This window comes from Esox lucius, chromosome 5 (genome assembly GCF_011004845.1).
Source record: "Esox lucius isolate fEsoLuc1 chromosome 5, fEsoLuc1.pri, whole genome shotgun sequence".
Taxonomy (NCBI): Eukaryota; Metazoa; Chordata; class Actinopteri; order Esociformes; family Esocidae; genus Esox; species Esox lucius.
In genome coordinates, this window is record NC_047573.1 from 6782447 (window position 1) to 6794858 (window position 12412).

A 12412-nucleotide genomic window follows, 5' to 3' on the forward strand; every position below is an offset into this window, starting at 1 on the left:
TCCGACTTTGATATTTCATTACTTCTATCACCAGGCTACAGTTTTTCTATCCAAACTGCAATCTTTTCCATTGTGCCGTTAGTTTCCCTCGGCCAGTGAAGAACACGTGGCTGAACCGCAATGCCCCTCAACAGAGTAAAGATTCTGTTATCCCGGCCTTGGAAAATGTGGTGTTTGGAACCAGCTACATCAAACAGGTGTCTTCGGATGTAAGTATAGATTAGGACTAGTCCGCCTCGGTGTGTGCAATACATATTTGTGTGATTTCCGACTGTCGTACTTAATACACAACTGGCTAAGGCGTTCATCTTCCAAAATGGATATCCGGACATTATGCGCTTTGCAACCTAAAAAGCCATATACGAAGTTGATGCTGTTTAACGGTTGCCCCAGGAAAAAGTCAGGTAAATAGCAGTAGATGAGATTGACGAAGGAAAGCCAGTTGTCGTACAATAAGCAGTGCCATGGGGAAGAACAACAATTGGAATCAATTAGCAAGAGATGCTCAATTCTGCTTGAGGTCAAAGAGTAATTTGTGCAATATTACATTGTCATTGAGAAGGGTAGCGCGCACCCAAGCACGCGCGCGCGCACACAGTTTGATTTAATGCCTAACTGCAACAGGCTCATTGAAGTGGAACAACAGAGGTGATGCTCAGTCCTCCTCATCTAACTCAGATAGATGCAGCCAGAGCTAATGGGGCATCTCTGAACACACACACACACACACACACCCTAAAGCAGTGAAGTCCTTGAAGCTATTCTCTTGGTTTCATAACAGCCATACTTCCTAGTGATGACTATCCAGTCAGAAGCATCAATATAGGTCATCACACATTAAATGAAGGGAATGGGATCCGATTATAGGATTGATATCACATTGGAGATGCAGGTTGTTTTGTGTGTTCAGGTTTGCCAAAAGACAACATGTAAGATGCTTGTGAGAAGGGACGTTGTAGTATTTCTCAATGCAGCTCATTCATTCCACAACCGACAGGAAGCGTAATTAATATGAAGAATCTGGCCACTTCAGCATCAGCACCCTATGGAATGGTCATGTTACCTGTACTTGGTTAAATAATGACAAAATTAATTAATAAAAATAAATACCCCCAGTGAATATCAAGTAGTGATTATATTCTCTGCTATTATTGTATTTTGGCAACGAGTGCAAAGCATCTCAATGGATGGCATACGTCATACGAAGATTTGTGGTGCCGCCTTAAATGATTAAACACATTGGTTTTGTTGTGAAAACAATTGCAAGGCACTCTCGACAAAGTACCTGTTTTTGGTCAACATCATCCTGTCTGTAGACGAAATATTTCCTTGTAATTGACGATTCATTTCTTTTTGTAACCAAGTTCTCCATTTCGGTCTTTTTTGCCTGTTCCTCACTCATCATTTTGTCACGCAATGAACCGTGTTTAAAATAATAAAATAATAATAAACTGTGTATCCAATAACCCATAAATCTGAGTAAATTACCTTATCAGATAGACATAATGCTGGTGTTCCGTTTGAACAATAGATATGTTGTGGACTGATATGTTTACCTTACTAAGTCACACATCCTGCCATGTGACTGTTGCGAATGCGTACATCGCAATGGCCCTATATCAGACCCATGTCTGCAGCGTGTGTTCTGTGCAGCACAGCTTCTATAACTTATTACCTGCTTATTAACACCCTGTGTCTCTTTCAGGGCAGGACGTTCCTAGTATCAGACCAATGTCTGCAGCATGCATTCTCTCTGCACCACAGCCTCTGTGCCAGCCTGCTGTTGGCTTATCAGGGCCTGTTTGGTTACTTCACCAGCGTCAGCCAGGACCTGCCGTCCTCGCACCGCATGGAGCTAGGTAGGCCTGCGCCACGCTTCATCCCGGCAACACCTGGGTCTCTGACTCCGGAACAGCAAACTCCCGTATCTATCACTTTAGCAGCTCCATGGTGGAGAGCTGTATGTGCCCGAACCTCTAGGGCAGCTCCCTGTGACACTGCGCTGTCAGGTGCTCTTTTCAGGCGCCAAGCTACTGACCACAGGCTAGGTTTGGACATTGACTGTGACTCTAACTGACCGTGCAGATTTGCCAGCATCAACGCGAGGAGCGGAGCGGGAGGGGTGTTCAGCGGGGATTTCCTGGTCTCATCCCGCTCTCGACTCCCACAGTCCGCATCGCTCACTGGGTTTGTCCGTTGGGTGGACGTGTCCTCACACGAGTTGACCCACCTGACCCAACTGACCCACCTGACCCAACTGACCCACCTGACCCACCTGAGGTTTGAAGAACATTGGAGGGGAGGGGGGGCTGCACCAATGATTCGGGCTCTCCCTGCTCTTTTGGGAGTTGTTGTGAGGACAGGTCTGTAGATGCAGTCGGAGGATCTATAACACTGATGGGATGTAGACAGTGTTTTGCCTACCGTGAGGGATTGAGTTAAGTCAATTAGACTCAGAGCCTAGATACCCAGTGAGATGATTACAGGAGAATCAGGTATTACATCCTAACTTCATCCTCATCCATCATCCAGAAGTACGCTGACATTGACGTCTTTTCCTGTCTTCTCTCGTACGCGCCTGGTCATGTTGATCTAGATCATGTCAGAAAGATGTAAGCACTGTATGTACGAATGAATAATGTGTGTTACTCATGTGCATTGCTGTGTTGTTTTGTCCATCATAGTATTTTCGTCCTATCATTTGCCCGCTGCTTTGATGAAGTCCTACCTTTTAGTTGTGCTGCGTTGGGCTCACATGCTCCCCTTTTGACACGCACGACCCCGACTTCCTGTAGCCTGGAAGTGGCCCCGGTGGTGGTTAACCTCGCTAACACCACATCTTAGTCAACACTGAATGTAACTGGAAGTGGCCCCGGTGGTGGTTAACCTCGCTAACACAATCTTAGTCAACACTGAATGTAACTGGAAGTGGCCCCGGTGGTGGTTAACCTCGCTAACACAATCTTAGTCAACACTGAATGTAACTGGAAGTGGCCCCGGTGGTGGTTAACCTTGCTAACACAATCTTAGTCAACACTGAATGTAACTGGAAGTGGCTCCGGTGGTGGTTAACCTCGCTAACACCAAATCTTAGTCAACACTGAATGTGACTGATACATTGGTAACATTATTGCCGCCTGGCTGATGAGTGGCTGGGGAGGCCCAGAAACAGGGTGACTGTGTCGGCAGGGATGTACTGCTCTCTAGTGACCCCTGCAGGCCACTAGGGGGCATGCATTAATTAAATAAGATTGTCAGCTGAGTTGGCATTCTCCCACTTGAATTCCAGTTGGAAGAGCGGTCAGCAGACAGCATGCAGCAGATAAAAGTGGGTTTGTCAAAATAGGGAAGTGATATAATTAGGTAAAAAAATTTAATATAAGATAATTGGGATCATTTGCATAACCCACCTCACCAATGCAACCTACTGGACACCTACAACCTGCAAATCATACAAATATTAACAGTAGGCTGCTTTCCCCAGACTCGGATCAACTTGGAAAATGTTTGTATCTTAATGCAGTTTGAAGAGGTAGTTTCAAGACCCATAAACCATACCCACAATTTGTTTATACTCCCAACTTGGAAAAATTACTTCTAAAGCCAAATTTCACACACTCCCTTTAAACAACTTGTACAATTAAACCCGAGTCCATGTGTAACTCAACACACCCGCGCATAACTCAACACCACTGAACATAGCGTCACACCCACACACGGCTAACATTGCATCGTCAGCCTGCTACTAGCTTTCCACCGGTGACTCAGGCATTGAGTCACGGTCAAAACAAATGTATAATCCCAAGCATGGTAAAACCTATACTAATCTCCTTGGGGCTTAGAGGACAGTAACGACAGCACCAAAGTTAAACATGCCCTTATATATGTGCCAATCAATCCTAGCCAAGCCCAGCATGCAAGTGCTCTATGAGAGAGTACTCAGAAGACCCTTCCCTCCAGACCAAAGGCACGTCTTCATAGGTATGTCCCCCCTACCCGAACCCTCCGCCCCTTCTCCCTCTACCCCCCCAAAATCAACCTTCTTCTTCGGGGGTTTCTTTCGTCCCTCTTTTCTTTGTTCCCCTACGTTTGGTCACTGCTTCTCCTGTCACTCTGCTTTGTTTTATTAGCTGCACATTCAATGAGTGCTTGACCTGCCTGTCTACTGTTAAAACAGTACAACCTAATGCCTTTTCACGGTTACAACTCCAGCAGCAGCCTTGCTCTTCCGTCCTCTCCTGGTCTCTCTTTGCTTCCAGCTACTACTCTCTCCGGCTACTCCCTGTACAGTTTTTCCTGTCTTCTCGCCGTCATGTCATGTTGATCTTACTGAATCTGGCGTTTAATTGTACTGACTCTCCAGCCTTTCTCTTCTCGCAGACTCCGCCGAAACAACTAATCTTTAGGTGATTGTGGAACTGACCAAAATTCTAAAATAAATTAAATTCTGACAACGGTTCTTTTGCTCCCCAGAGAAACTAGATGTAGAGAACCGTCTGACTGAACTCTGTCATCAAGTGAAGGTACAGTACTATTCTGCCATCAGCTCACCCCCTGAACCTCAGTTAAGTCTGTAGGCCTACTTAGAGTGCTCATCAATTGCAACATTATGGGTCAGTTTCACGGACACGGATTAAGCTCGGTCCTAGTATTATATAATGAATGTATTTTTTTTAATCCAAGACCTAGTTTAATTTTAGTCTTGGGGTAGGAATTTCACATTAATTACCCCCCCATGTCTTGCAGTCTTCTCAAAGGGAGAGTGTCTCTGTAACTTTGACTCTCTGAGGTTGAGAAGAAAGCACGCAACTTAAGGAAAGCAAACATGAAGACGTCCTATTCTGCCTGATTGGGATTTGGCTCTTTATCGCCGCCTGGAGGCTGTACCAGGCTGACCTGTTTCTCCCCTCTCACACAGCAGAGGGCGGAGAGCCCGGACGAGCTTGCGGAGCTGATCAACATGAACCTGGCCCAGCTGTGTTCTCTGCTCATGGCTCTGTGGGGTCAGTTCCTGGAGGTGGTCTCGCTGCAGGAGAATGTCTCCGCCCTGCTGGCCATGGAGCACCACACGCTCAGAGTGAGTAGAAACCCCCAGAATCATTCATTTACAGGCGTTTTCCAATTTCAAAAGCCACGGCTGCTGTGATGTTTCGACGGCGTAGCAGCATTTCAGAGACCAGAGGCCCAAGTGCTGTTTGATGTTTATGTGTAGGAGTAAATCTGATGTCATCCTGCTCTGTTGCTCTTGATCTCTTTCAGGTTCGGAGATTTGCAGAGGCTTTCTTTTGTCTGGAACACCCGAGACAAACAGCACTGGCCTATCAAGAGCTACAGTAAGACGAACTACAAACTTATTTCTGTGTGTCTTTCTGGTGCTTCTCCTTTGAGAATTTCTGCTACTGGCCAACATTGTTTGTGTTAATGAGAGCTCTAGTGTCACTGTTTTTTCATTAGGAGTGTTTTATGTCAATGTGAGCTCTAGTTGTATTGTTTTCATCAGTCTTCCCACTTCTTGTGAGCTCTAGTGGTGTTTATGTCAGGAGTGTTTTATGTCAATGTGAGCTCTAGTTTCATTGTTTTCCCCTCTGGTTTGTTTCATGTTAAGGTGAGCTTTAGTGATATCTTTCTCAATTAGAGTTTTATGTAAATGTCAGCTCTTTTGTTTCTGGGTTTTCAATAGGGTGGTTTTATGTTGATTAGAGCTCTAATCTCACTGTGTTCCACGCTGCAATTAATTAAAGACTGTTGCTTTGTGAGCAGGTTAATATGCTGACTAGTACTGCATGTCTGTTAAAACTTAAAAATGGTGGTGTTTTTGTCTGACAGTGAAGGTTTATTTTGCTGTTATAATAGAAGCCCTATGTACTCTTCCGGGTATTGATTCAGCTCTTATGGAACTTGAATGAACTCGACGATGTAGCCTGTTCTCCACCAGTAAAGCAGAGACCGTGTGTGTGATAATTAACATGTAGAGGTTTCTGGGCACTAGATTCTGGCCTCCAGCTGACCAGACAGCAAAAACAGACCCCCAGCTGTGTTCCTAATTAAACAACCATGTAAAAGCTATTGTGGGTGTGTGAATGTGAGAGAAGACGTTCTGAATTATATCATTTATTCTGACTCGTATGGTTTTTGCCAAATGAAATTAATTAAAATATTTATTTGCCGTTATTTTACCGGGGATGTACTCTAGGAATGGCTTTATTTAGCGTAGCGACCCGGGAGCCTGCAGGGTTGGCTGGGTTGCTCCGGGGCAGAATGACACTGTTGTTCTCCCTTTCGATTTGTGGATCAGAACCAGGTGCCCTCCCCCCACTGGAATATCCTCATACATCACTCACCTGCACTGATGGAATGATTTATTCGGACCCATTTAACTGTTGCTTCTTCACCAATGTAATGATGTATGTGGACAAACGGAATGAGATTGTTTTTGACCGATTTGATTGTTTGTTCTGACTGATATATATTTTCCCCTGGACAGTGCTCACAGTCACCAGCAGATGACCACGGCCATCAAGAGCTCCTCCTACTTCCTGTCTCTGCCGCCGCTACCAGTTGAGTGTGCCGATCTGGATGGGGACGTTAACTCTTTACCGATCATCTTCGAGGACCGATACCTGGACTCCATCACGGAGGGTCAGTAACAACGTGGAAACGTTCTGCTCTTCTGGGACTAACTAGGCAGACGAGGAGGAGTTTTAAAGTCCGACACAGAGATTAGGTCATTTCAATCCGAGTTAGATGAGGACAGTATTACTTTGGCGGTAGGTCAGGATAAAGAAAGTTTTCCTTAGGTCATGAATTTTTGATTAATCCGCGAGAATCAGATTTGTTCTTAAACTGAGAAATGAGATGCAATCCTGTTTGCAGATTAGCCCAGCACCAGTGGGGTTTTGGGGGTTGGTAATCAGTAATGTTGGCCTGGCCTGGTCACGCTCCAGAAGGGCCTTTATCACTAATTGGGGAGAACGTTTCTTTTTTTGTTTTATAATTTAAAATGGTGATGCATACCTCTTTATAGAAGCCCCTAGAAACATTGAAACCAAAAAGGAAAGGGACGAGAGAGAAGAGCTTTCTTCTGCATCTCTGATTGTCTTCCTCTAGTTTCTTTCACTTATTTACTTTATATGTCAATACACGCTATGTACACACTATGTACACACACATCACTTATACACACACCCGTTACAAGTTCACTTGAATGGGCGTGTCCAAATATTTGTCCAAGTAATGTCTGTGTATATACTGTATATGCACACATTACATATATACACACACAAAAGAAATTAACATATGGGTTTCCATGGTGGCCCCAGATCGTGATGGGCCGTGGCTGGGCGTGCACACCTCCCGGACTGGCTCCTCGTCCTCGGGTAACTCCAAGGCCAGCTCTGCAGCGTCGGCCTCCTTCCCCAGCCCAATCCTGGAGCCTCAGCCCCCAGCCATGATGGACACGTCCTGGCCAGACGACTGCCCAGAACTGCCCAAGTCAAAAGGTGTGTTGGATGTGTGTGTATATGTGAAGTCACTGTGGTAGCTGTTGCAAAGTGGTTCTTTTTGACTTCTCCCAGACATTCTCCCTGAAAATCTCCCAGACAAATCTTCTTTGAAAATAAGAAGAACCCTGATCATGAATTCAACTTGTTTTACCGCAGCATTTTCTCACTGATAAAAAAAAAAAAAAGCCATATTAATCAAACACATTTTTTATTTTTTTTATTCAAGGCAAGTCTGTCAAACTGAAGAAAACCACCAAGACCGAGAAGGAGATGTCCAAGAAGCTCATCAGGCAGGCCTCCAAGGATTCTGTGGTTCTGGTGGGCTATAAGAACCTGGGCAAGGCTACTAACCCACATGGAGAAGCGGCCAAAAAGGAGGCCCAGGGAGAGGAGAAGGAAAAGGAGACCTTGCTGAGCCCAGAGGGGACTGCTGGGGACCCCAGTACTGACCTTAGGACTAGTAGCTCCAAATATGTTCCAGATCCTGGTGCTGGTGTCACCACACTCAGCGGGCATGCAAATGCTCTTCTTAATTTTGACTCTTTCCTAGAGGATGACGTCCTGGTTGCCAGTGGCGTTGCTAGCCAGAAAGGCTACTTCACCGCCCTCGTGAGCTTGGACACCCAGAACAAGCCAGCCCAGGCCGGTACTGGAGCTGCATTAGCCGCGGACGGCAACAAAGCAATAAACCAGAATGCTGTCGTCGACCACTGCAGCCAGAAGCTGCCCCTCCTTCCCACGCCCGGATGTACCGCGGCAGGGCTACGGCACATCGACGTCAAGCCCAGTGACAAGGACCCGTACACTGGGGACAGGGTTACCATTCTGCTCCCCTGTCGGACGGACGGGGATGGGACCTCCAGGACGGAGGTCCCTGAAATTACCCAGACGGACTTGTGTGTGTCTGATCCTTTAAAAGGCCGCCCTCTGGACGAGTTAAAGTCAGACGCGTTTAACAAGCCCCGGAGTCAGGAGTTGTTGACGGAGGTCAGTCAGAGGTCAGGTCTGGTGCTTCAGCAGCAGGTGAAGGGGGATTGTACTAGACTCCCACCCGACGGGGGCGCCGGACTCCCAGCTGTCTCCTCGCGCCACTCCGACTCTGGCATTGAGAGCGAGCCCAGCTCCTTCGCCACCCAGCTGGCCACCCAGGGTTGGCCCGGAGGGCTTGCTGGAGCCCCGGAGCCGGAGTTTTGTCCCCAGCAGACGGAGCGACTCCCCGTAGGCCCGGTGCCGCGGCCTGCCCCGCCCCCCTCCCTCCTGAAGGGTGGTCTGGGGGCCGGAGAGTGCGTCAACCTGGAGAGCACGGTCAGCGCGGTCAGCGGTGTCCAGTCGTCCCTCACGTCCATCAACTCGCTGCCCTCGGATGACGAAGTCGAGGGGGAGGGGGGCGCGTCGGTGTCCAGGGGCTCCAGCAGCAGCGGGGAGGCCGAGGAACCGCTGGGTCCAGCGCTACGGATCAGGTCCAGCATCCTGGTACAGGAGCAGCAGAGCCTGGTGTTCTCAGGATGTCCGCCTGTGCCGGCGCACTGCTCCGTGCCCAGCCGAACACACCCGAGCCCTGGCCTGGCTCCCGGCAGCGCCAACCCTGCCAGCGGAGCTCTTGGTTCTCTGGCTCCGCCTCCTAGGACTTTATCCTCGACGTCGGAGTCGACGCTTAACACCGACCCCAGGTTGTTAACCGGTGCCTGTTGGGGAGTTGCGCCGGAGGCCCTGCCAGCCTCCTGCCCCTCCAGCAACTCCACGGCCAGCAGCAGTGACCTGGTCAAGAAGGGACTGGTGGAGAACTACTTCGGCTCTCGCTCCAGCACCGACGTCTCCGAGATCAGCCCTGTGGAGACCTCCGCTATCACCCTGGGTATCCTGACGGGGCCGCCTGCCGAGGAAGAGGACGAGGACGAGGACAACGAGATGATCGAGAATGGCTTCTACGAGGAAGGGGACGGCTCCGCATTTGTGAACGGCGTCGTCGTCGATGATGATGATGAGGAGGAGAAGAAGGAGGGGAACGAAGGAGACGGGGGGGCGGTGGGGCGGAGTGTGTTGTTTGAACAGTTGGGCCTGGATCATGTACAGGAGCCAAGGGGACCTCCTCCAGGCTACGGGGCCCCTGTCCGGTCCCTGCTGGCCCCCGGCTCGGTGGGCTGTTCTCAGGGGCGACCTCCGGTCCGAACCCCCTCTGCCCTCACCTCCAACGCCCTGCGGTGGTATGAGAGCGCACCCACGCCACAGATGAAAGCGTGAGTCTCCCAAGTCTGGTCGTGTCAGTTCACACGCTCGTTGCTCAATCATTTCATCACTGCTTCTTTCGTGCTTTATTGTTATCTTGCGCCACGGTTGATACATGTTGCACAGTTCACTGTTGCAAGGTTGGACTGGTACGATGCCTCATTGATTTTTATGTCGTGCCTGTGTGGTCCAGCTCGCACAGTGTCTGGCATCTCTGGTCCCTGGGTCACGGGCCGGTATTCACACATGTATATGTCGCTGCGGGGGAAAAAACCCCTGCCAAATGACATTTATTATCATTGTTCGTTTTCTGTTATAGGCAATATTATTAGTAATTTCTGGATATGTTCCTTGTGTTACATTGCTAATATTTATTCATCATCATTTCTGTATAGTGATAGATTTTTCCTTCCAACCAGTGTTTATCTTAAGTCTCTGGACAGGTAACTCACTGTGCCTGTTGTTGCTTGACCTCCTGCTATAGTTTTGTGTTGGCCAAAGAGGAGTTGAAACAGCTGAGACTCCCAGGCTTCCTGTACAGTGAGGTTGGACAGCTGGCCTCTAGCGTTCCTTATTTCAGCCTGGAGGAAGATGAGAACTGTGACGAAGGCATCCACCTCATCGTCTGTGTCCACGGACTTGATGGTACCGACGCTATGTATATTTAGTCAGTTCATTTGTCCTGTTTTCAGGCAAAACCAAACACACACAAAAAAAAGCCAAACAGTATTTGGAGGCAGTTCTAATCTGAAGGATCTTCACATTTAAGTGGGTTAGCCATCGCTCTTCTCCAAAGTGAATTCAGTCTGTGGTGTTCTGTTGTTCTGTGTGGTCCAGGTAACAGTGCTGACCTACGTTTGGTGAAGACCTACCTGGAGCTGGGCCTACCTGGAGCCAGGATCGACTTCCTCATGTCTGAACGCAACCAGGTAATGAACTACACGTTAGCTGAACGCTTCAGCACACCACACGGTAGCTCATCTGGCTCTTCATTTCCTTTTTAAATGGATGGAATTTGTTGTGGTGTCTTCTGATGCAAGTACAGTTTTGACTGTATTCTCTTATAAAAGCAGGGGACCTTTCTGTATTCTAGCATTGCAATGTTTGACTTGGTGTTTTTTCACAGAATGACACGTTTGCAGACTTTGAGCAGATGACTGATCGGCTATTGGATGAGATCATTCAGTACATTCAGATCTACAACCTCACTGTGTCCAAGATCAGGTGTGTTTCAGGTTTACAACCTCACTGTGTCCACAATCAGGCGCGTTTCAGGTTTAAAACCTCACTATGTCCAAGACCAGGTATGTTTCAGTTTACAACCTCACAGTGTCCACAATCAGGCGCGTTTCAGGTCTACAACCTATGTCCACAATCAGGTATAGCCTTGTGAAACATCTTAGGGAGGTTTCCTTCTGAGAAGTCATAGCAAATTAGCCATTGGTTAAGGAGGGTTTGTGTTCACTGCGTTTGCCACATTGTGAGACATTGTTGTGGAGTAAAGTTTGTCAGACCTCAGGAGCCCCCTAACAGCTGGGAGCCCCAAGACGTTGCCTGCCTTACCTGTTCCCAAGCTACACGTCTGGTTCTGTGGATCTGAATCTACAATGTGCGTGTAGTCTGCAGAGCAGTAAGCATGTTTTAGAACCGTAGGGTTCTAAAACATACTGTGTACCGTTGCATCATGAATGGGAACATGTCATGACAAGACCAAAAGACCTATCCAAAAGAAATAGTATACCTGTCCAATCTAAAAAGACCTATCCTAAAGAAATATTAGACCTGTCCAATCTAAAAAGACCTATCCTAAAGAAATAGTAGACCTGTCCAATCTAAAAAGACCTATCCAAAAGAAAGAGTAGACCTGTCCAATCTAAAAAGACCTATCCAAAAGAAAGAGTAGACCTGTCCAATCTAAAAAGACCTATCCAAAAGAAAGAGTAGACCTGTCCAATCTAAAAAGACCTATCCAAAAGAAAGAGTAGACCTGTCCAATCTAAAAAGACCTATCCTAAAGAAATGGTAGACCTGTCCAATCTAAAAAGACCTATCCTAAAGAAATGTTAGTCATGTTGTCAATCAATGAAATGCTACAAACATCTAAATGTAATACTTTATCCAGATAGCATCAGATACCAAGCCGTACTGACACAAGGTTGCTGTTCTGCTCCAGAACCCAGGACTGAGAAACGTTCACCATGGGGGTTTCTGGTTCTATTGGATTGGAGCTCTGACCTGTTTTCTGTTCCTCAGCTTCGTAGGCCACTCCCTGGGGAACCTGATAGTGCGTTCAGTACTGACCAGACCCCGGTTTAAATGTTACCTCAGCAGACTGCACACCTTCCTGTCCCTGTCTGGACCTCACCTGGGAACCCTGTACAACAGCTCTGCTCTGGTCAACACTGGTATGTCTCCCTGGATGCGGGCCTCATCTGACAAGCACCCTGCTTGTTCTTGACTGTTTTACTGGGAACATGTTGAAGATATTTATTTTTAGTTGAACCCTTGGTTCCTAAGCCGCTTATCAAATATCCACTTGCTGGTGTGTCCAACAGTTACTCGAGGCTGCATGTTTTGTCCAAAATGATTATGTAGACGCTGCATTCTGGACACTCCACCTTGCATTTACCAGTGCAACCAAGATTTAGAGTTTTAGACGAGCACAGGTGTTATTGTGTTCCACG

At 47.6% G+C, this 12412-nt stretch overlaps 1 protein-coding gene across 7 annotated transcripts in view; it reads left to right on the plus strand.

The window, feature by feature from the left end:
- Positions 1 to 12412, plus strand: part of fam135a (family with sequence similarity 135 member A) — a 28934-nt gene that overhangs the window by 13975 nt on the left and 2547 nt on the right. For 4 of the 7 annotated variants that reach the window (XM_010867167.4, XM_010867162.4, XM_020046534.3 and 1 more), the window contains 13 exons: positions 83 to 209; positions 1706 to 1859; positions 3904 to 3981; positions 4474 to 4523; positions 4919 to 5077; positions 5260 to 5333; positions 6485 to 6639; positions 7320 to 7499; positions 7729 to 9739; positions 10213 to 10373; positions 10566 to 10657; positions 10855 to 10952; positions 11982 to 12133. In XM_010867167.4, the coding sequence (XP_010865469.2) occupies positions 83 to 209; positions 1706 to 1859; positions 3904 to 3981; positions 4474 to 4523; positions 4919 to 5077; positions 5260 to 5333; positions 6485 to 6639; positions 7320 to 7499; positions 7729 to 9739; positions 10213 to 10373; positions 10566 to 10657; positions 10855 to 10952; positions 11982 to 12133 (3491 nt within the window). The remainder of the gene's footprint in view (positions 1 to 82; positions 210 to 1705; positions 1860 to 3903; positions 3982 to 4473; positions 4524 to 4918; positions 5078 to 5259; positions 5334 to 6484; positions 6640 to 7319; positions 7500 to 7728; positions 9740 to 10212; positions 10374 to 10565; positions 10658 to 10854; positions 10953 to 11981; positions 12134 to 12412) is intronic. The other 3 variants (XM_010867173.4, XM_020046535.3, XM_020046536.3) reach the window with 3 other exon arrangements.